We start from the raw sequence: 25,327 nt of genomic DNA, 5'->3' as shown, positions 1-25,327 counted from the left end.
ATTGTTAAATATAAATTGATAAAGCGCGAGTGTGTACTTATGATTTATACCACCAATTACCGTTATATTGATAATCCAAACATCCTATCTATATAAGTATAAACACATATTTTAAGTTTCACAAATTATTTCGAGGAAACATACAAGGTGCCTCATTGATTTTACGGAAACTAAATGAGATGTACTAAGTATCTTAAGCATGCTAACCAGATATATTAATCATGGGAAAATGTTAACAAATAAATTATATATATATATTATTATGGGCGTGAAGTTTGTCACTGAAATGTTGTATTTACACTCAGTGTGAATCTTGGTAAATGAAAAGATGGCGTCACACTTTTGATTACACTGTAATTGTGTTTCTACTAATTTAATTTATTCTATGTAGATATGCTAAAATGCTGTTCAGTAAAACAATTTCATCTTTAAAAATTGTTTTTTTCAATCTTCATTTTTAACATTTTTTTTTTTTTAACCGCCCATTTCATTTAATAAACACTTGCTCTAGCAATTTTCATCGCTCATTATAATTGAATTAGATATTTTATGATGAAGCCAAACAAAGTCAGTGGAAATGTATTTGAATGATAATTTTTAAATAAAATAACTACCGCTAAATGAAAAATAAATGTTCAATAAGAAAAAAACCTAACAAATATTAAATACGTTATCAGATAAAAAAAGACAATTATTTACTAGTTTGTGAGTGAGGTTACAGTAATGTTATCATTAATAAATCTCACAACGTAACAAATTACATTGTATTCAGTGTTAGGACTATTGGATTGTAAAACCCTTTACAAATAAAATTAATACTTTACACGGTTATCTAACAAAAAATTCGTAAATTATAATGAGTATATACATCAATTGACATTCGATCACAACTGTAGTAATGTCAAGTAAACTTGATGAAATTAATTTCAGATAATCGGCTGAAAGAAAGAATAACACATATCATATATTCTCGTACAAGAATTCGATGTGATGTATTAAATTTGTTATATTTTTGTATTAATTTATTTGTATCGTTTTAAATAAATAAATATATATATATATATATATATAATTTATAAAAATTGTTACTTTAAAGATTTTATTTGATTTTCGATTGGATTAAATGTGTAAATAAAATTCAGAACTCATCATTACATCTTAGGTTTTTTTATTTAGTACAAACAATTTCCTTTAGTAAAATGTATCAAATGATTTAGGTACTCATTTTATGCGTATAACATTCGAAATTAAGACAAAATGGCATGTGTTGAATATCAAAATGAAATCAGACGTTTTACAATAATCCCCATACTTAACCCTCAAAAGACGTCAAATAAAATATGGCTTTTCTACGCACAAATTAGATCATGTTACAATTTAATGGAAGCCACTTACACGCAAATAATCACATAATCATATTATTAATGGCCATTTGACACTGTAATTTGACAACCAATGAAGATTATAAATATTGGGCTAGTTCAAAATGCAAAATTATAGTTGTGTCCGTAAATGTAATTTAATTATAATTATGTATTATCTAATTAAATTTGTATAGTTCATGGCAACCTCTAAACTGAAACTAGTTGGTTAGGATATAATATACGAGTGTGCACATACTTAATATTAAAAAAAATATCATGAAAGCTTACCTCCCGTTCCCGTAGGAATCATTTCGGAAGGCAGAGCTGTTGTTTCGTCAGTTTCTTCAAGAGCCACCACTTGGTTGGACTTAGGCTTATCCACCCAGTGCGTGCTATCGTCTGGATATGGCAGGTCGCCATAGATAAGTTCAGTGTGGTTGACATTGTCGACCATCTTATGTTTAAATCATTTCTCTGTAACGAAAATAATAATATTTTTTAGTATTATCATTTTTATTAATTTAACTTAGGAACCGTCATCGACATTAAAACACATTGTTTTTTTTTCTATTACATTGTGCCTATCAAAAACAACTGTTACAGTGTACGCAATGATTTGTAATATTGTAAATGTATTATAACAATTTATGACAGCATAAAATATATTATGTAACTCCGCAAAGATTCTCTCTTTTTTTTTTTAATGGGGCTTCAATAATAACTGACAGCTTTATAATACAATACAAATGTGAGTTAATGTTATACAACGACTATTATCGAATATGATTATTTCTGGAATTTTAATAATAACCTCGCAGTGACGCATCTAACGTGTAATTTAAAAATGTAATGAACCACCCGAGCAGAAAATTGTTTTCTGTCAACTATACTATGTGTATTGTATTTTTTCATCCACTCTGTGTTTGTACATTATTCTGCGGGGGCCAACATTTGCGTTTACAGTTGGTCGAGTTTGCAGACACTCGCATAACCCCAATATCATGGGCATTTATTGTCATTTTGCCTCTGTAATATATCTGTATGTACTTAATAATAATATGTGACGGGTCAAAACGAGAATAAGGGCCTAGATTAAATTTGTTATTTCCATTCGCAGTGTGAAACGCATTAAGTTGTACCTCTGTAATGGAAACCGTTTTATGATATCACCGTTATGATAATTATTGCCTCGGGCTCACTTTTATTTCACCAGTATAATTTTTAATCAAAACCTCGTTGGTGGAACGGTACGATATGTACATGCATAGTAGCTTACAGTTTACTTGTAACTTGCTTGTATTTTAAATGCAAATACAATTACAAAGGGGCGAGAACCCTCTTACGCATAAAATAATGATGCGTAGATAGCACGTTTTGTTCGTTGAAATTTTATTTTATTTCGAGATTTGCAAAAAGAAAAATATAAAGTTTATTAAATTGTTTTGCTTTTTGGCGATTGACAACTCGATAATTATAATTTATACCGAAGCGTCGGCCAAACATTGTACACGCCCAAAAAATCGTAATAAACAAACGGCCTGTTTTATATATAGAAGTATACATTTTTAAAAAGGTAAACAAAATCATACTCTCATGAATTATTAATAACAATAAATTAAAAAAGCAACTCCGGCAAATGTGTTAATTTTTTTTTTGTCTCAAATAACCTCGCTATTTTAATTATTTTCATTTTATTGCAACGAGCCACTTAAAATGAAATGAAATAAGTCTTGTGCCGTTTAGTTTTTCCGGAAGCATTTATATTATTTTACCATTTACATCGACTTACGCCGAAATTAAATTATTTCTAATTATTAACAAAGGTTTCTTAATAAATACTTTGTTTACAATTTAAATAATTGTGCTTTTTAAATGGTGGAATATGTGATTATACATATATTGTTTATACATTGCAAGTTTATAGTAAAAATGTTTACACAGTCAGAATTCAGGTACCTTTTATCCAACTAAATATTGAAATAACATTGTTTTTTCTTATCTCAATTGTGAGCTTAAACTTCTAAGTTTTAATATTCCTACGCCATTAATTTAAGTTTTACATTATTTTTCCTTGCCTACTAAAATACCTATTACCTACCTACTATAAATAACCCTACATTTATATTGCAAATGATACAAATAAATCAAGTATACGTATTGTGTTTATGAAGAAATAAAAATAAAATAATAAGTAATTGTATTTTAAAAGTGTATTTAAAAAAAAACAATTTTGTAGTGATAAAAACGCAGTATGTGTGATACACGTCTACAAGCAAATCAATGATAATTAATTAAATATTTAAATATAAATTATTTATTAATTTTGACACGTTTTAAGAGCTAAAAATATTCTATTAATCTATTATTTGTTCAGCTTAAGTCCTATTAAACATTGAATCACCTGTTAAACATTTATTAACAACAACTCGATAGAGCTGGTCGACTTTTTAACGTTTTGGTTACTTATTGGCAGATACTTAAAAGCTACCGCTAGGCGTGTAAATAGTTTCAATGAAAATTGCAGCCGAGTAGAATGAAGTATTAATTGAAGCTAGTGACGTAAGTTTACCGTCGAAAAAAATCTGTATAAAAAAACACTGACCACGTGGGAGTCATTTACGTTGAAAGGATCACTGTTAAAATCGCATTATAAAACTTTTGTAAATGTCGAAAAAATTATAGTGAGTAAGTTTACACATATGAAAAAACAGATTTACGAACAAACATTCAAATTTATTAACGAAAATAATATTTTGTGTACATATACTTACAACAAATTTAAGTTTTGTCTGTATAACAAATTTATTTTGAAAAGTTTTCGTGCGTGCGATAGCAGGCAATTGGCAGTTGAAAGTTTAATACAGTACACTAATAATGTGTTTGGGAGCTAGTGATGTATTTACATTTTCATCCTTTTCTCGAAGTTGATTGATTTATTTTTAAGTACCCGAGTTATTGATCGTCAACTATTAGTTGCCTGTGACCGCTAAAACATCTTAATGGATATTTCTCGTTAATTTTAAACAGAATATATTAAAGATCATCTCGTCCACCATAATAATATGTAAATTTAAACAAATATATAATTAACCGCCTGCTATTGAACACTATGAAAATGTTGTTGTCATTTAAGTGAAATTAACAGTCAAAATCATTAAATATACCTACGTTGTATATACTCAACGGTTAAAACTTAAAACTCCAAAGAAGTTTCGACCAAACAAAAAAGACCTTACTTGCTCCGCTTCGCGGAAAAACATTGAATCGCGGATATGTTATTGTGGTATATCTGTTGTCAATTATCTCTTATCTCATATTTCCTATCTACAATCTCTTATATCTAAATGTATTTTTAGATGTTTAGTTTTTTGACACAAAATACATATATATATATATATCCATGTTCAAATTCCAGGCGACCAAATTTTGTCGTCGGTACAGTCGTTTGAGAATTTCGTCCGGTGTGTGTGTGTGTTTATTTATTTATTAATATTACGTGCCATCAGCCATACATATCTTACACGAGCTCCGGATTAACACAATACGTGACGCAAAAGCGATTCACACACAATATAATATAGAACTGTACGCGGCCATTGACCACCGGTGTGTGTGTGCGGTTGCTTCGCCCGAAAGGGTAATAAGGAGAAATGCGAACAAATGTGTCGGATACACACGCGAACGCGGACTAGGCGGATCGACCCCGAAACGATGGTTCGGAGTGGAAAAAATAATCAACCGAGACGTTTTATGCGCAAATAAACGCCTTCGAGGTGTGCCGAGTGTACTTTATTATGGTCTAAGCCAAGTGTGATTTTTTTTTCTTCTTTTTAACAGTCCAAAAATGTCGGCCGTTTCGCCATCGTCGCCGCGATACGATCTCTGCTCGGAGCGAGATAATATTTTTGTTATCGTTATACGTTGTGTTGAAAAATGTACCCACATTTTGCGAACAACCCGGTTGTGGTTTTTGACCGTCGTCGATTTTCACACGGGTCTAATACGAATTAATGCGATCGGTCTTGTGGCTTTCGCGAAAAACCAAAGTGAATTACATAGGCACGAGAAAAACTTCTAAAAATCTCTTCAAGACAAATGGCGCAGTTCTCTCGCGCAATATCGTAAACGACGGTCCGACGTTGATAGATTACCAGTGTATGGATATGCGTTTTAAGAACGTCGCTTGTATTTTAAGGAGTGTAAAAAATTACTTATAATTTTTGTTTTCTTTGTATTTACCTAATAGTGAATGCTGATAAAAAATCCCGTTATTACAATAGGGTATTTTTTTTTTTTTTGCATCCCATCATTCATTTTAGGAACAAACCGTATTTTATTATAAACGAGATAATGATATCAATGTGTAGGCTGTAGATGGTTTTTACATAATTTACATTAATCGCCGTCAACTTATATAGATTTAAAAAAAATAATGCCGTTTTTATCACGTATCCTTTTAATAATATACCATGAATAGAATATACATTTTAAGGGATGTGTATAGAAACAAAAAATTACTCTGGTCGACTTTGTACTTCGAGCGATTAGGCCGGTGTTTTTTTTATACTACATTCTAGCCATCATGACATTTTTTAGGTTTTTTTTTTATTAATTTTACAAATCAATCACTCTAGCTTTCAACTTTTTAAGTGACTATCATAAATTTTTAAAAACGATCGTTGAACAACGAAATTATTACTTTACCTCAGTTTAAATGGATCTTTCTCGGCTCAGACAAATTATTTATCTCTACCAAGATGAATCAAAGTAAACGAATGGGTAATTTTTACAATTTTACATATATATAATTACAACATATACATGATATTTAATAATTAATGGTAAATTTACCTAATTTTAACCATTATATTTAGGATTTTTAAAAAAAATAAATACTAATTCTCTATTATTTTAATATGTACTAAGATTGAAATTAATTATGTACCAGTACTACGAAAAGGGCTCGTTATGATCTATATAGGCACAAAGTGTAATTACATGAAATCCTCCTTATATACAGCCTTATCCAAGCTAATAATAGATTCGACAAATTAGGCCCTTCTTTCACAATACTTATAGTTATCAAAAATTGCAATACATCTAGTGTTTTTATTATACTTGAAGTTTCGAGGTTCATAAAAATAGTGCCGATTAATATGCTTATACAATTATTATCTGTATAATTGTAATAATATTGTTAAATAATTAAAAGTTACATGTTTTTACATTAATAACAAACAATTTAAAATCGTTGCGATTACTTTGCATAAAATAAAAGCTTAAGTACACGTTAATTATAAAATAATAATAATTAATTGATTTTTTATCCGAACCGTTAAGTTATAAGTGGATTAGTAAATAATATGATTACATAGTAATAATTTTCAAAATTATTGTAAAGTAAGAAAACAACAGCTCTGTTGCACCAAAAAAGTTTCCGGGAAATAGTCATTATTAATAGACCCGTTAAATACTCAGCATTAATTTTAAATTGTGAAACATATTCATAAAACACTTATTATTACAGCCGACAGACTAGAATTTTTTTAACTTTTTGCTAGAAAACAATATGTATGTAAAAATATATGTATTATAAAGTTTTTATAAGAACATTACACGTTATCAATTACACTAAATATGAAAAATGCGTCTAAGTTTTACTAGATAATCAAAATGTTTTTTTGTTGTAATTACAATTAGTACCATTGTTTAAAATAATTGCCCTCTTTCGCTACCAACCCAACCTGTCGATCTCGGCGGACACTATCAGCGGGACTCCACGTGCCTAATGACTAAAATAAAATGTCACGCCATTGTTAAAATGTGAGCAGTACACGATAATGTATTATATAATAGTAGATGTTCCAGTCGTAGGATTATTTACTTGATAGTTGATACTATATTTATAAACGTACCGATTGCGTAATTTCGTTAAGTAAAAGCGTTTTTATTGGTTGTGATGCGAATTACTGAAGTAAACAGCAAATGTATAATACTAAATTAACTTCATCCAAATTCGGTTTAAATAATGGTGAAAAGAAAAGAAAACTTTAAAAAATTATCGTTTCAATGAAGATTGTTTATTTTGGTTAATTATTGTAGGTAATCAGTGGTTGAGAACTCGTTCTTAATATTATCCGACATTATTAATTCCGAAAAAATCTACTGATAACATAATGTGTCTAAGAGCATAAACAACAAAATTTAACAGTCAATATTTTTCGCCACTTAAATATTTACTTTTCGAAATATATTATATAGAAACAAATTAATTGAGCTACCGGAGCTTCTAATTTCGCGCTCATCTCATGGACCATTTATCACATAATATTGATAATATGAGTATAAAAAAAAAAAAATAACAGTACATCAAATTCGTATAAGTAACTACTGCGTGGGGGCTGTTGATGTACGACGTGATTTAAAAAGTATACATGCATATTATGTATTTTCATACTTAATGAAGATTAATCGAAAGGGTTGTACGTGTCTGTTTTTGCTTGTAACAAAAACAAAAATATCATAGGGGGGAAAAAATGCAATATAATATTTCATCTTGAATTCCCGGCGTTTATTGTCGTTGCTTATAAATCAAAAAAACGGTTAAAACGCTAGCCGGAGGATAATCATGCGACATAGCAGTGAAATTGTTGGCAGATCAAAATTACATGTGTGTCGTGGCCACAGGCGCTCGTGTTAGGGTTGGTTTCTGGGCTCGATGTTGCTTATTTATCAACACAATCGGTTTGTCAAACAGGTCAGATGAGATGATGCACAAGAAAAAAAAAAAAAATACTGCTTGTTTTTGAAGTGTAAGGCGTGTGTGCGTGAGCCGTTATATTTTTCCGAACAGTTGTGAGCTGAATCGAAATCGTACAACTAAGTGCTTTCGAAACAATTGCACGGTTAATGAAACCCCATTCGTTTTTCTTTCAAAACATAACGCTGTTAACGTTTGAAACGAAATAACGTTCCCGACCGATTCCGACGACCAAAACAAAACGCCACAAAAAAAAATTGTAACCTAAATCATTTTAAAATCATCCTCCTTTAAATTCGTCAACATCCCATTTTTCAGCTACTACTTTTGCCATTAGCCCATTTAGTGCATACATATGATGCTATCTGTAAATCAAATGATCGAAATCACTACTTTGTATATTTTATATTTTACACTACAACTCTGACTTCAATATTTGTAATGTACAACAGTCTATTAAGTTTTTCATTTATTTTTTTGATATTTTTTTCAGTACAGCCACTTTTTGTAGTAACAATTTTGTCTTTCTCTTCTTTTCTCTTTAGAATTTCATAAGCTACCTCGTTATTTATTCTGGTTTCGGTTTTATTTTTTCTTTAATGTCTGTGGTTGATTTTTTTCAGGACAAAAAAAAATTCTCAAGTCGATATTATTAAAAGTTTTCTCCGTGTTAACGAACCGAAAATGCACAATACAAGTACAGAACATTATATTATATCGTCTTATGAAAACGTTTATTATTTTTTCAACCATTCTTATTGATTTTTCTTACTTCTCAATTATCGACCGTCTTAACATGATAAATCTCAAAAGTCTTTACTTTTGTTGTCGTTTATATGTACTATTTACACTGCAAATAGTATGTATGTGTTTACTGTATAACGTACAATATACAAATAAAATATTGAAAACTGTACAGTACAGACAGAAACAACGAATAATACGTCTTAGGTACGTGGCCGCGTTTGAAAACCCTTTAAATAATGAAATGTAAACGTATATTTATGAGTTTGCAAATTCGCGGTGGACGTGTACATTTTCGGAAAGCACAACCGCACAAAACCCACCCGTGCCGAAAGCTATGATGAATTTTACATGTGGCAAAATGTTTGGCTGCAAGGTCAGAAGGGCAAAGACCGCGCACCGGACAAAGACGATCCTGATGAAATATGTATCGGATAATTGACCCTTTGTATCTACCTATACTTGCTGAACCTATTTCACCGAAAATAAAATAAAAATTCGGTATAAAAACGCGGTTGTTAAAAATAAAAGATATTCTGTTGGAACCGTTATGATATTTTACACTAATAATTGCAAGATAAACATCGACAAACGACCCTTTATTGTAGCTATATTATTATACTAAATAATAATACACCGCAGCCCGTGAATTGCACGAATTAGTTGATATAAAAAAAAAAAATATGGATACGTTTTCACGAAAGGTAACTGTTTTGGATATATTGTCATTCGGTAAACAACATTTCGGTCATTTAACGGTGGTGTCACAGTAAACGTATTGGCCATGTTATAAGTCTACATTTTCTAAGTTCGCGTTGGCGGCTGACATTGAACGAAATATGCTTACTAAAAAACAATAAATAATCACAATAATAATGCACGTGCAAGGCGTGGTTATGCTGAACAACCACGGCTTGAACGTTCATCTGATTATGTTTTCAAACAAAATCAAGACATCAAAGAGGGTTTTGTTTTTAAACTCGCGAGTCTTAAAACTTAATCTTATTTCAGGAAGATAGGGACTGAAATGACAAAAAATTGGGTCTTGAGCGCGTGCGTTTTTGGTATCTGCACGCATTTATTATACCTAGGTATAATAATTATTATTGCCTGATCGTTGTAGCCTCTACATACTATGTATAATAAATACATAATTTACTATATACTATGTGTCGTGTATCTTAATGAATAAATTAGAGGAAGTGAACGTCGCGAAAATGGAACGCATCATCGCATCATAGCCATCGCCTAGAATGTAAATTAGACAATTTTCTCATAGTACGAACCGCCACAAAATATATATTATATTTTAAATTCAACCGCGCATAAAATATTCTTATAATTTTTCGTTATATTTTTATAGGCTTTAATAAAAAATACTGCGTTACACCATACAAAGTGCATTGTAAGATATTTATTTCGATATGAAGTCGTAAAGAAATATCCGACTTTTATCCAAAACTAGATGTACGCATTACCCTGTAGTAAAAATAAAATACATTATATGCATGTTACCGCCTACAAAAGTCTCAACACAACCGGCAGGGGTATGTAATAATAATAATAATATGGATGTTTTTTTCCAGGGTTCGAACGTTCTATGCAAAACCTTTTTGTAACCTATTATAATATCATATATATATATATATATATATTTATTATATTACATCGTGCAAGTGACTTAGGACCTACAATACAACACAACACCGTACCCGGTAGTAAAATTATACAATTTATAACTTGTACCATTTTTTGCTCTTGTACCTGTGTATAATATATTATGCCATCAGACGGCCAGCGTGTATATATTGTTGTTGACAGAAATGTATTGACCAAAATATAAAGGCATTTTTTTTTTAATGGAATTCCGAGCATAGATCCAATCATTGCACAAGAGTTCGGCGGACATTCTCAAATTGAATAACGTTCAAAATTTAATAAAAATAAGAAGTACGAGAAAAGAAGAAGATAAAAGCAAAAATCCAATCTAGATTACCGTTTATAAAATTACTATAACGATGAATGCTTAAATGTTAAAGGTATCAAGGTATCAATGTTAAAGGTATGAATCAATCTGTATGGAAAAAAATACATTTTCATAAGTCATTTCAATATTAGAAATAAAAGAACAGTTTTCATCATCTTCTTCCCGTGATATTTGACATGTTAAAGATATCAAATAATGTTCTTATAGGACACAAAAACTAGTAAGTCAAACGATGGTTAGTTTGGATAATTATGACTGCCATGCTAGTCGTCACAGATACCAATTTAATATTAAACAGACGTGATTGTTGCTACCTGGTATTATCATCAAATTATAACAGCTACAGTATCAATCCATTTCATTCTCGTGAAACATTTTGTTGGTCCTAAAAAAATAAACAAAAAAATTAGTTATAATAAATAACAAATTAACAAATTCAAAAATAAACATTTATTTAGTATCATTTATGAATTATCAATAATATATGATACTGTTTTATTAAAACAGGACTATACAATGCAATAATATTAAATTCCAAATCGTTTTCTTGTTAATCAATTAAAATAATAGAAATTATAATTGTAACCGATCAGTCAATTTTAATGTTATCAACATCTATTTTTTTATTAATTAAAAAAATATTTACGGAGAAACATTGTTTACTATACGTTTTCCATACATAAACTCATTGTGTCAAAATTGACCTAAAATGGACCATCGGACCGTTAAATATAATATACTTGTACTTTTGTGGTTTATACTGGTTGGTAGAAATTATTACCCTGTCAAATCGGTTTGTGTTAAAAATATTTATTTATTCGAATGAAATACCACAATAAACATGAAAATACCATATTTTTTGAACTGTGACAACAATATATTATAATTAATAGCAAATCATGTGAAGCGGAAACCAAAATGCACACTCTTATTGCTCTATAATTTATAACCGTACAGTACGATACACATTTAAAGTCATGCTTTGTATTATAAAAAAGCTATCACAAAACTATAAATTAATATTTTCCCATCATTATGACTTGCTGAAAATCATTTATTTAAAAGGTCTATTTTGACAAATAATTTTTTTTTATGCGGTGGACGGACTGAGAATTAAAATAAAGCAATGTAAAATAATTTTTTGGTCGATTCCTATAATAATTTGATGGTTATGTTTTGTCTTTTAATAATATTTACAACGTTAAGTTGAATAAATTGTATTAATCTGACAATAATAGGTACTTTAATTGTATAATCAAATAACGTATAGGTACATAATTTTTGTAATTATATGTAAATCGCCTTTAGGAATTAATTGATTTTAAGTCCAATAAGATTTCATTTAATGACTCACAGAATTCACAGACTGCATTTACTGGATTTTAAAACCCATTAATTAATTTTGCTAGGTAGACATTTTAACTTGTCTCGGCAAACCTCATAATTGTATAATGTACCTTTCTTATTAAATAAAAAAAAATACCTTAGCAATGGTAATTTACTTTTGTAATAACTACAACGCTATCAATAAACCTCGTGTTTTTATTTCAAGTCGTAATAAAGTGTACAAGTAAGCGACACATTACCATATTAATGGTCTTCTTTACTTAAGTTATAAAAACACGCAGTTCTTATACTGATTGATGCGCATTATCATTTACATTTAGTAGCATGCTTCTATTTATAATTATCAACAACGTTATAACTCTAAAAGCAATAAAAGTATTACGTGTCCGCTACTGAATTGTTTTATTTTATTGGCTATTTTATTATCGGTACCATAAAAAACGTAATACATTATTTAATTCCGTCAGCGCTTAAGTGAACTACACAGAAAATTATGTAAGCTACTACTTATTGTAGATATAGGTGGAATATCTTTTATGCTTTGTAAACTTACATAAATTATCAAATTTCCGACCTAGCTAACGGCGTTGACGCAGCTTCAGTAAATTCGAGTATCCAAATAAATATCTACGATAAATGTTTTATTCATAAGTAAAATAAAAATTATCTATTATTTATGAAAATGTATTTTAAATACATTTCAAGTTAACTGAAGCAGTAGGTTTTGTGTAAAAAGCAGATTATCTGGGAAAGAAAGGATATTGTTATTTATGGTAAAATTAAAATTTTGCCCAACACTGACAACATGTTTTGGTTAGAGCCCATATCGAATATTAGTAATTTAGTTTTAACAATAATAATAAGTTTACATGCTACAAGCAGCTACAATTTTTTTTCTTCAAATGCTATTGTGTTATTTATTTTAACGAAAAATAATTTAACAACATTTGTGGGGATAATATCGAGATGCATGATTTTAGATTCCATATTTTATTTTACCTCTTGTTTTAATGTTTATACAGGCTAGACTTAAATTTTAATATAATCTCTATTAATTTTTTTTTTAGTTTAAGTATAAAGTTGGAATGTTACCAAAGTGAGTTTGTTATTTTTTTTTTTAGAGTTTTAAATAACAAGCCTAGTACTTAGTGCAGCAGGCAAATATGTATTATTTATTATGGTGTTAAAATTTGGTTTTCATTTTCTGGCTATGAAATCAAGAAGCAAAATAACTATGTTATACTGGTTCTATGTGTATAATAAATTTTGTACGAGTTTTTAGGCCGTTCGCTGTTTTAATTAATCTTATGTTTTAATTAGTGTGTCATCGTTATGCTCTACTCGTATAAAATATAATTCGAGCCTTGATGATATGCTAATCTGATGAAACTTGGCCGTCGCTTTGACGGAATAATTTTTAATTTCTAGGAAATATTATATCATTTAACAATTAAACGTTATGACTATTCATTTTTGCTGTTCTCTTCGGTGCCATCAAAACGTTCAAGTACTAAATATATTCGTGCGGAGTTCTGAACGTGAATAGCATATGAGAGAATAATGTTTATAAGCCAAAAAGGACTGCCGACCACCATAAAACAGAAACCGTTCTTATGTTGTATTGAGTTACATACCATGTAGTATAAAATAGTGTAAAATAACGAAAACAGTAAGTGGAAATAGGCCGGAGCTATGCTTATCGTCGACAGTGTGTTTATTACAGTTATATAACGGTATTGCACACGGTGCAGAAAAAACATAGTCACCAACTGCCACCATATAGTTTTAATATAAGTAATAATATTATCTACACGGAAACGCCGATAGGAAGCAGTAGGATGCGAAAGGTCTTAAAGCCATCTAATATTATAGAATGTACAGGAATTAGAGTTCTACTGTTATTATTACGTTATTGCCATGTACAATTATTGTGATTATAAACAACATAAAATATAAGAGTAACAATATTTTTGGAAAAAAGCCGTTTTGTTTTTTTTTATAAAATTTTTATAAATTAATGCAAATAAGTAAATAATAAATTAATAATATGTGATCGTGATTTATTACAGTACCAAAACAAGAACTGTTTTATCATATTATAAATTATAGTTATTTGACTAGCTCGGTTAAGTACCAAAAATCACTTTCTTAAATGCAGCACGCCTTGAGGAGAGTGATTTAAAAAATTAAAGCACTAAAATTTCCCACCTTTTATTATAACGTATTTAAAAAACAAAGGACAAACCACATAAAGTTCTAAAAAAATAGCTATTTTAAGTATAGATTAGGTCGAAAAATGCATTTTTTTTATAAAATGAATAGATAAATAATCTTAACGTATCTAATTAATAATAATCAATGATCACTGACAACATTGTGTATATTTCTTAAGACATTGGACAGTTGTAAAGTTTTTCCCCCGTTCCAAGACAAGACAGTATTATAACTAAAACAAATTGTCTTACTAGTGTTACAATAAAGTGTAACCTACTCTCACGATAAACGTTATGGTTCAAATACAAATAACAAGTGTATGTACGTTACGTGCAAGTACATGGAAGTAAGAAGATCTCAATCGAAAACGGTTCAGGGAATATTGTGTACCAATAAAACCGTACAAGATAACTACTAGCTAAGACAAACATACATAAATACTGAATACATATTAACACGTATAGAATAACACATAAAAATCACGTTGTGTAGGACCAAAATGTCCCCAACCCAATGGCCGTGTACGAGCAATCGTACTCGTTGTTTTCAACGTTTGATGGGTTTTACTGCGTCAGTTTTCTTCTTCGTCCCCGTTTCTATTGTACTTAAAGGAATTGTAAGTAGGTGTTTGTCATGCAGTCGTATATAAGTCCAACACGATGTCGAATAAGCTGTGGTATCTTGTTTATATAAAAATACCAAGTGGAGTACAATTCACATTGGTCTCGGTTAAAGTTATGTAAAAATAAAACAAAGAAACAGACATTGCTTTGAAATAAAACATAACCCGGTATATTGATGTAATGGATTTGTATAGTTTTTTTTTTTTAACTTTACCTTATTGATGTAATCATGTATTACAAAAATGAATTAATGTTCTACGCTGTTTTTACAAAGATAAAAAAACTCGTTATAAAGAAGTTGAATATTGTATTTCCATTAATTCTATCGAATAAATAACAAAGCTTTCTCACACACACACATATATTTATATATGTATTATGATGGAGGACGCGCTGATATACGATATTAAACCTCCGTAAGCTAAATGTGTATAAAGTATTAAAAGTTTAATTTAAGATGTCTTAAATCATTATTTCTTAGTATATCAAGTACTATTTTAATAACTTCTTAGCCATGTTCCACAAAAGTCCCCTTATATTATTATATTATTTATTTAATCTTCTGCTAACATACATCTTTAGTTTTTTTATTATCTTTAACTTATAGCGCATTGACATCCATATTGTTATTTAGCTTCTAATATTGTTAACAAATTAATATTAAAATACTCAAATCCTTATGTTACAGTACAAATAAATGTACTTTTTGAAAATTAGTGGCTAAAGTTTCCTATGGGAAGTCTTCTCTTTCAAACAAAAAATATTACCAAGTCCTAAGAGCCAGCATAGCGTGAGAGATTCTTAATTAATTAAATTTACAAAGTTGACATAAACTACAGAATACAACACAAATCAAGAGTTGCCATCTGTGTCTTTTTTCGTTGTTATATTATACATCAAAACGGACGTTTCTAGTATTTTTTTTTTTTATAAGCAGTCCTTTGAGTAATACAAAAATGGAAACCATTTTAAATCACCGTCGTATCAAAATGACTGTACTGTCAGATGTCAGACACTGATTATCTTTTAAGAATATACTATGTTGAATACTACGCTGTTTACCCGTTTACCTAATTAACAATGAGACTCAAACTGCCACTGATCGTATTGCTTAAGGTTTAATGTCAACTAGTATTATTTTTTAATTAAAAAATAAAATTATCCAAATAAATACATTCAGTTACGCGTTAGTCCATGCGTGCACGGTGAGCGTTATACACATAAACTAACGATAACGTTATAATATCAATGCAAAAGTGTGTTTCACGCGAATAATGATATCAGTGTATGTACAATACGGGAAGTGGGGGAAAATAAGACCAAGGCTCAGACTCTATAGTCATGTTCTTAATTAAATGCAAACGCAATTTAACTATCGTTTGGATAATTGTGTTTTTTCTGGTTTGAAGCTCGTCATGTTTTCGGCAATAAAAACAGCACTCGAAATTAATCGCTGCCGACGTTTCGTTAAGCATGTCGCTAAATGTATATAAAATATATATGTTGCCGAAGTTTTGCCTGGAAACTTGCCGGTTATTATATGGAATACACTGGTGCGCAATGATGGGCCGTCAACGGGACCGGCGGAAGCGAATGTTCTTTTCCGTCAGGGGCAAACGACCTCTCAAAATGAAAAGGGAAGAGCTGAAAATCTCAAGACATGTCTGGCGACCGCCGCCCTTTCTGCACCGTGTCTTTTGCTCTTCTTCCTTTTGCCCGGCACACCCACTCCACTTCTGGCCCATTTCTCATCGCCAATAGCGTTTCGCGAACGAGAAAAACACAAGACCCACGCGTTTGCCGCCTTTAATCGAATGCGGTGGTTGAAATGATTGTGGGCCGTTCGTCTCAAAACGCTTTACGGCCCGACTTAAAGACACCTTGCCCAACCTGAACGACCGCAAAACGGTTTATCTCGTTCCGAAGCGCAAAGCGAAAATAATTACAAGCATTGGGCTAAATTCAACACAATATTAGTCTAATAATTATTATAGAGTCAAGTTACCCCGTTTGTAAACGGACGGTGTTTAATATGAAATTGTTGTTTCGCTAAAATAAATGGCTGTTTTTCATTTCATTCGAATGCTATAAACCGATAAAATTTTGATGTACAACACTGTCGGTTTGTTCTGTATAAACAAATTGCATTTACATTTCGTTTACAACACCAGCCTCATCTTTACCATAGTCACCGTATATGATATAATTTTACCGTTTTTAAAACAATAATTTGCGAATAACATATAACGTGGGATTGGTTTGGTTAACGGTGAGATTAACCAAAATTGCCTAATCACAATCGTTAAGCAAGCGAGGCGTTCTCATAAATAATAACTATTATACAATGCATTATTAGTAGCATAAAACAAATCATATTACCATTTATCAATGGGCAAACTTTTTAGTACTTCCAAACAAAACGAGTGCAATGGTTTTTTTTTTATAGAGACCATCATTTAAAATACTACCTCAATTTTTCAAGAGCTTCCGCTTCCGAGTATTGAGAACGTAATGTAATTATAACGCAGCCACAACTTTTCAAAAAGAAATTACTTTAACGAATTTCTGGAAAGTCTAAGCAAGACAAAGTCGTCACGTGTTTCCATGTTGAAATCCATTAAAACTCCAGAGATCTTCGAAGTAATCTGTGGTAACACAACTTAGATGTACAATATTTAACTACTTTTAAACGCGAAAGTTTTACGATGTCTCGGTTAAAAAAAATATATCAACTAGTTCTACACAATATTAAAATTAAAACATTTATTAATTATTTAAGTTTTCTTTAACAAAGCTAAGCAACTAATTATTGCATCGGATCTATGTATTAATATATAAAAAGGAAAAATTAAATATGTACAACTTGATCATTAATGCATTTTTTTTTATATTATATAAATATACCGATAGGAATTCCAATACATAACTTCTTCAAAGCATTAAATAATGTGTTGATTCTCATGTTTCAAATTTATTTTCTCTTTGGGGCAAGATAGATGGTAGGAGGTTATTAATTTAAATTGTTCTATATATTTTAGCTTTAATGGAAATCTGAGAACGTCTTGATTTAATGATAATGTGTAGTTTTTTTTCTATACCCGCAATACATTTTTTTTTCTAATTATGAAGTATAATAGTAATTGTAATAAAGGTGTATGACATAAGATAAACTAAAAAAAAAAAAAACTTTAGTCACTGGCCGACGAACATAATCTAAGTAATCCTAAATTTATAGCTACTGTTTTAAAAATTAATAACATTTTTAAATCAGAAATTGAATAAAAAAGTAATTAAGTAAAACGTAGTGGTACAAAAAATTATCACAATGTACTTGTCCATCGGCCTATGGGCTATGTGTTTTAATTATAATTAAAACCTTAAAGTTCTTATTTTAATTAAAAAAAATAACAACTAACATAGTTTCACTAAAAAAATAGATTTTTAAAATGAGAATATTAAATAACTTTCAATACAATTATGTATAGATACTAAAAATAACTTTAATTAAAAATGTATTTAGTCTCCTAATATAATAAATAACCTTATAGTCTCGAGGGTATACGTGCCGTGTAAAAATTCTCCAAACACAAAATTTAAAATTTAAATCATTTCTTTGCTAAAACCTAATAAAACTCTAAATGCATATTAAATTACTTAAAAACAACTGCGAGGAAGTGCCAATTTAACAATATAAAAAAGTTTAAATAGGGCGGAGTTTAATTTTCTTTTTGTACTCAATGGAGTTCAAAATGAAAGGCACAACTTTATTATTTTATTATTAAATCATTTTTAAATTTAATTTATTCTGTTTTAATATTACGTTTTTAAATTCATTTAAAGCAGAATTATGAACATAAAAAATGCTTATAAACTTTTATAACAATACTTTAACGCTTTGAGCAGAATTAAAAAATGACTACAAGTCTACAAAAGACTACATTAAGACCAAACATAATCTTAGGGACGTTATTTCATGATAAATAGAGATTGCAACACAAACGTTCTCATTTTTTTCACTTTTATATATTTTAGTTTTTTTGCAGTCTAATTATTTAAAATTAAAAAATACCAGATATCTTGATTAAGTTTTTTATTTTTCATAGCAATAAACAAAATATGTTATATTATAATGTTAACATTACACTATTTTTTTATATTGTAAAAAGCCAATAGATTAATGAGTAAATAAATTTAAACTAGTAACTTAATCCTCACCAATCAAAGTTTTTTTTCCTTTGTGGTATGATACAATTTTGTAATACCACACAATAAACAGTAATATAACAGTATAAAACACTATAATATCTACACAAGATGTATATAACCTACCCAACGTAAGAGAACATCCTAGTGGCAGTGCGCCAAACATTGCTTGTTCTGTTTTCAACGCAGCTATATCTATGGCTGTGTTTCACAGTTGAATGATACCTACATATTCCATACCGGTTATATCCGTCCGCTATTAGAGTCATGTAGTATATATTTATAGGTAATGAAAATAATTAACAAACGAGAAGGAAGCATCGGAATTATCTAACAGACAAACAGCGGCGTAATGGTTCATTTAGACCATAATTTGTTAAGCAGGTAGGAAACGAAAAGAGAAGCGTGTGTCAGGAAAAACGGTCAGGAACTTTGAAAGGGATTTAAGAGAGTAGGTAAGACGAATGAATTTGCCCAAGTAATAATTTAAATAATTACTTTATTTTAAACTACAATAATAACGAGAGTTGAAAAAATGAAAAATACTACTGATGTCTTAAGGTATGTATTATATTAGTGATGTATATGCATTCTTGGTATATTATCTATATGATTGCAGAGACTTACTAAAAACGCTTAAATTAATTATATCGGTCAAAAAGAAATGATAATGCACATGGGTTTGTTGTTCGTTTAGGTATTCGTATAATGTTGTTTTATTTGTTCAAGAGTAACCGTCTGGATTTATATAGTTTGGTCTGGTCGAGGAAATCGGACAACAGGAACCCATAAAAAAGTGTACTGTATAATGTACTAAAAATATACATAAACATTATTGTAACCCGGTCCCAATTCCTTCACAGCTTAGTGTATAAATATTTTAAATACATGTAGACTTCTATATGCATGTTACACAGATAGCGTTAACATATTTTGAAATTCTGTTAGGCTAATGTTGTAACTGGCCAATATTATTGCGTTAAGATATTTTTATACTTTTTCCAAACTTGATTCCAAGTTTTGAAAATTATGAAACAACTTAATTATTGAAAAAGCATTAGTATAGAAATAATTCCAAACAAACTGAATTATTAAATATTTGTTGTCTAGTGTAACGTGTAAACCCTCTTGGGACATCCAGTATAACATGAGTGACACGTGTATTGCAATATAGATTTTTTTTTTCATTAGCTTAACAGGTCTAACGCTGCCATCATGAGATGATGGTTTCAATATAGATACATCCAATTATACTCTACTCTTTAAATTAAAATTCCATACAACTTTCGAGCTTTTCAAAGTTTCTAGTAATACTATCAGCTGTTTATGTAAATTGTTCTCATACTGCCAAAAGAGGTACCTATCCATTCATTCGCGTGCGTTGACTGTTCAACTATTCTTATACGTTCTAGACAAGCAATGATTTAAAAATATTTCTCATAATATTCACTATCGCCGGTAACATAATATTTCCTTGTTCATTAGCGTACGCCTCGCTAACTTTGAGTATAAACTTTGTTAACACAACAAACTCAGTTTGAAGAGCTACGATGAAAGTATAATACAGAACGCATACTACCAGAAATTGTGTATAGTAGGCCTGTAGGCAGTCGATATAGAACTTTCCGGAGCGGCTCTTATACACAAAGACAAGTAAAGAATTAGTAGCTTCGTATTTTCAAAGAAGCCACTCAAGTTCTAATTATAGTTTATCTGAAAATGGTAAAGCCCTATTTACTGCAACATGCTACTCCTAATCATAATATTATTATTATCAAAAGCCAAGATGCTTGAAAAAGATTGTATTATTGCCCCTTCTTGAATATAATATGGTCGAGGTCAAACAAACTGTCTGTTAGGCGCTCTTCCTCAAGTCGCTGTCCGGAATTTAAAGTCAAAGAGTTTGTAATTTCCTACAACATTTAGCTGGTCTGACAAAAAGTTTCAACTATTATTACTTGCGTTCTAAAAGTAATTAAACATTTTATTTCTCATATAATATTCAGGTTCTATATATATATTTAATAAGCAACAGACTGTTTTTGAAAAATAGTTTTGATGTTTTTCATTATAACAATGGAAAATATATTAACAAAAGCGAATTAGTTCAGTAGCGTATGAAATTAATATACTGTTAAAAGAAAACAATCAAAACAATTTTTCATATTATTACGAGTTCATAAAAATGAGAATAAAAAGAGTATTTTTTTTTCCTAAAGCTTTTATTGTAGAGCATATTTGAAATCGGATTTTTTGTAAACACGGCTAAAATAATGATATTTATTTATTGTAAATCAGAGATCTTAACAAGTACGTTTTTTTCCTATGAAATACATTTTGTGAAACTGGAAAAACAACAACGAAAATGAACTTTTTCATTGTTTATTTAGCTATAATTGATCAAAAAAGTCCCAAATAAATATTTATCTGGATTCTATTGGATGGACCTACACCAACAATGTTTTGTATAATGCGTACAACTTACATTACATTTACTTTTGAAACACAATATCAAACGAGTAACAACTTCCATTACAGTAGCTAGTACATTTTTTCTATAGAATCATGTACTAATGTACTATCCAAATAGTTGGCGCTTTTCTTATTCTGGTTTTCTGCCAGTTATCGAGCATTCATATCAGATTCACTCTACGGACAATATTAGAACATGATCATAATCCTATGAAACGTAAACAGCGGCCAACAGTTATTCGGCTAGTCAGCGCGTACCATTTTTTTTTCGTTTTAATTTACCTAATGAATTTTCAAACGTCACGGTGCACATAGCTGAACGTTTTTATTGTTATTATCATAATGATCGTCATATCTGCCAAGTGAGTAACTCGGAAGTATGCGTTGAAGGGGGACGATCGCCGTAAAACGTATAAGCTCCAAGTGGGGGGGGGGGGGGGCGGGAGGCTGTTAACGTCAGTGGTCGCCTGCACATGACTCAGACGTAGCGAGTGTGGGTAAAATCGGTGACACAGGGGGGAGGAAATCCATACAGACCAGGGGAAGGAGACGAAACGTTGAATTTATTGCGTTCGTCGTTGCAACAGCGTCCCTTGTAAAATCATGTCGGCCACAGTATTGCATCGCATCTCACTCTCTCCCGCTGCCGCCATTTCCTCTCGTTCGTTTTACCTTTGCGAGCTTCGTTCGAGCGGCGCTTCCGTCGACCCGTAACGTGTTATTATAATCGTATAATAAACCTTTGTGCTATCACTCCCTTTGTATCCACCACACACCGGCTACTATAACTGCACCACGGTAACTACGTCGTAATGTAAATAGACACCACAATGTCTAATTGGCGTGTCAAACTATTATGTAAACGCACAAGCGATGGTCACATGTTTGCATTGGACACACGACCTCGGTTTACCTTCTCGACCCGCCAAATTATCAGGCGAAAACAACAAACGTCGACGGCGGCAATAGAACGCGGTGAAAGACAAACACGCTTCAGAGGATAAAAAAATTATACCAAAACGTGTTTGACGTGTTCTTTAAAGTCACAAAGTTACAAAGCCAGACGAACAATCCGAACTGTTAGAATATCACAACGTAAATGAAATAAACAAGAACGATAATCAACGCTGTTGTAATTGAATCCATACGGCTAATGGCCGTTCACAACGACTATACTTCAAGTTCAAGTATACAGCCATGTGTGACAGCACACGGCCATTAGTAGAATATTATTAAAAAATAACAAAAACGGTCATTATCGATTTATCGTGAAATGCGTTTTCTTTTAGTCTTGAACGGTGCCTAGTATTATTACCCAGTATTACCTAGTAAGCGAACCCGTGTAGGCTAAAAAACTAGTTGTAAGTAAAATAGACATACATATAATTGTATTATTCGACCATCGTTATAATGAATGTTATATTATTTGCATTTTCACAAAACACCAATGATTTGAAACCGCATACAATTCGGATACCGAAAAATATTTATCATAGTGAATCGGAACACGGTTTCTTTGTTGTGGCATTCAGAATAATTAATAAAACCAAAACCCGGTGAACTTTTTTTGTTGAAAAAAAAATTATTTGATATTATACTGCGCAGAACGGATATAAACCCAGGGAATGGGTTTTATCACACACATACATATTAAAACTATGGCCACGGTTTCCGAGGTTATTCGATGTTTTCCGCTTTTTGAACTATATTCAGTAAAATATTGATTATTTGTCAAAAATGGTACGGTTTTTATTTCTATGCAGCGGTAGTGAGGATTTTTGAATTTTATAAAAGCAATAAACCACTATATGGTATTGTCAGCAATTATTTAACGAGCACGTTTATCGCACTAACATAACGGCTGTCGATCGAAAAAAGCCGACATAAAGTATAATTTTAATCACTCATAATATTTTCTCGGTTTTTTTTTCTTTCTCTGTATACATTATATTAAAAAAATAAATGTATATCCGATTCGGTAATAAAACATCCAAAGAGCTTTTCTCCGAAGTGCGTTTGTTTTTCAACTCCAAACGTGTGAAATACAAAGAAGTGGCATTAAGTAGTTTTGAAATTCTTTGCGTCCCTTAGCTGTGGGCGAGTGAAAAAGTGACGCACTTCCAGGATTATCTACTTATTCGTTAGAAAACACTCGGCTAAAGATATTTTATTTTTGAGTTTTTATCCGTATACATAATAACTCTACGGACTGCTACTATTTAAAGTATACAAACTTAATGGTATAGTTACCAAAAGAACGGTATCATTGCAGACGGAAAGTTTTATTATTAAATTACGTGGGAATTTAAAACAAAAGTTTTCATTTATATATATTTTTATTATTACAGTCAAATCGTAGCATACCTACAAGCAAGTATACTTAATACCAGAATAAATAGTAACGTATATTTAAAAAACAATATCGAATTTACCGTGCAATTTAGAAAGGAGATACATAAGTAATTACTTATTACCATAACGTCACTCATGCGAACATATCCCAGAAACATGTACTCAACAAGAAAAGTCACGTGCCGACGAAAAAGATGTTAAAAAAGATTGGGTTTTAATACCCCTGTGAACTTTCTATACTAAAATGTTGAATAAAAAAAAAAACTGTGATTTGATTTTTCACTGAATAGCGAAAAGTAGCACAGGATAATGTGTACTGTCAACACGTAGGTAAAGTTAAATTATACTTTTCAATGTTTAAGTAAAAGAAATACCAATCGATCAGACCGTATGACAGCATCGACTAAGCAGTAATCGAAAATCAGGTAACGACGAAAAAATGCAAACATACCATTCGATGATGTCAACGCAAAAACTTTCTACCTAAAGGCTTTAAGCTTGCAATTTTATAAAAAAAAAAAAAAAATTCCACTAACACCAATGACTACAAAATTAGTGATGAAGTACCGCTTACCGTAGCGGGTTAAAAGTTTTAACTAGTTGAGTAAACCCTACTTGCTACTCTCCACCGTCTGTTTGCCCGTTTTATAATAAATATGAAAATATAATTTATTCATTTAAATGGCAAAACATTATAAATTAACCGGCTATTGTACACGGCTGGTTCGCATAAATGCGATAAGCTAAACTTGTAGACCTTACTGTGCAATTAAAAAATGTACAATGCCAGGACAACGCCGATTACTAATTCATCAAACCGAGCATAATAGATTGAATTATTAAAAAGTTTTTTCCTCAGACTACCACGTATTATTATATTATAATAATTATAATATCTTTTATTATCTACCTATATTCACGCCTAAAAATGATTGATTCGAGCAAGTCATACGTTCAATTTAAACGCTAACTTAGAAAAAAAAACATGTTTATAAAATAGTGAAGCAATATATTATTGTTCGATTCCAATTAAAACCCTACACGAATAGTCAAATAGTCAATACTTTTAGTACAATTAATTGTTGTAAAAACACACTTTTTTTTATTGATTTTAAATAGTTGACATAAAAATATGTTTTTAATATATTTCTCTTAAAATACATTAGGAACACAACTTTAACCGTTAATGGAATTCATGTGTAATACAACTACGGTTAAAGCTGTAGCTACATGGTTTTAGACTACACGATTTTGTTTTATT

General features: G+C 30.4%; 1 protein-coding gene across 2 annotated transcripts in view; it reads right to left on the bottom strand.

Moving 5' to 3' along the window:
- LOC126841765 (uncharacterized) overlaps positions 1 to 25,327 on the bottom strand; it is a 52,701-nt gene that overhangs the window by 19,223 nt on the left and 8,151 nt on the right. Inside the window, exons 2-3 of one of the 2 annotated variants that reach the window (XM_050578406.1) lie at positions 11,170 to 11,240; positions 1,653 to 1,838 (exon numbers count right to left, since the gene is read on the bottom strand). In XM_050578406.1, the coding sequence (XP_050434363.1) occupies positions 1,653 to 1,818 (166 nt within the window). In that variant the 5' untranslated portion in view covers positions 1,819 to 1,838; positions 11,170 to 11,240. The remainder of the gene's footprint in view (positions 1 to 1,652; positions 1,839 to 11,169; positions 11,241 to 25,327) is intronic. The other variant, XM_050578407.1, reaches the window with a different exon arrangement.

The sequence above is a fragment of the Adelges cooleyi genome, unplaced genomic scaffold (assembly GCF_023614345.1).
Source record: "Adelges cooleyi isolate 19-005CV unplaced genomic scaffold, UGA_ACOO_1.1 ACOO_flye_CR_arks_rails_tigmint_CR_PRNA_41, whole genome shotgun sequence".
Classification (NCBI taxonomy): domain Eukaryota; kingdom Metazoa; phylum Arthropoda; class Insecta; order Hemiptera; family Adelgidae; genus Adelges; species Adelges cooleyi.
This window is presented reverse-complemented; position numbering and strand designations above follow the sequence as displayed.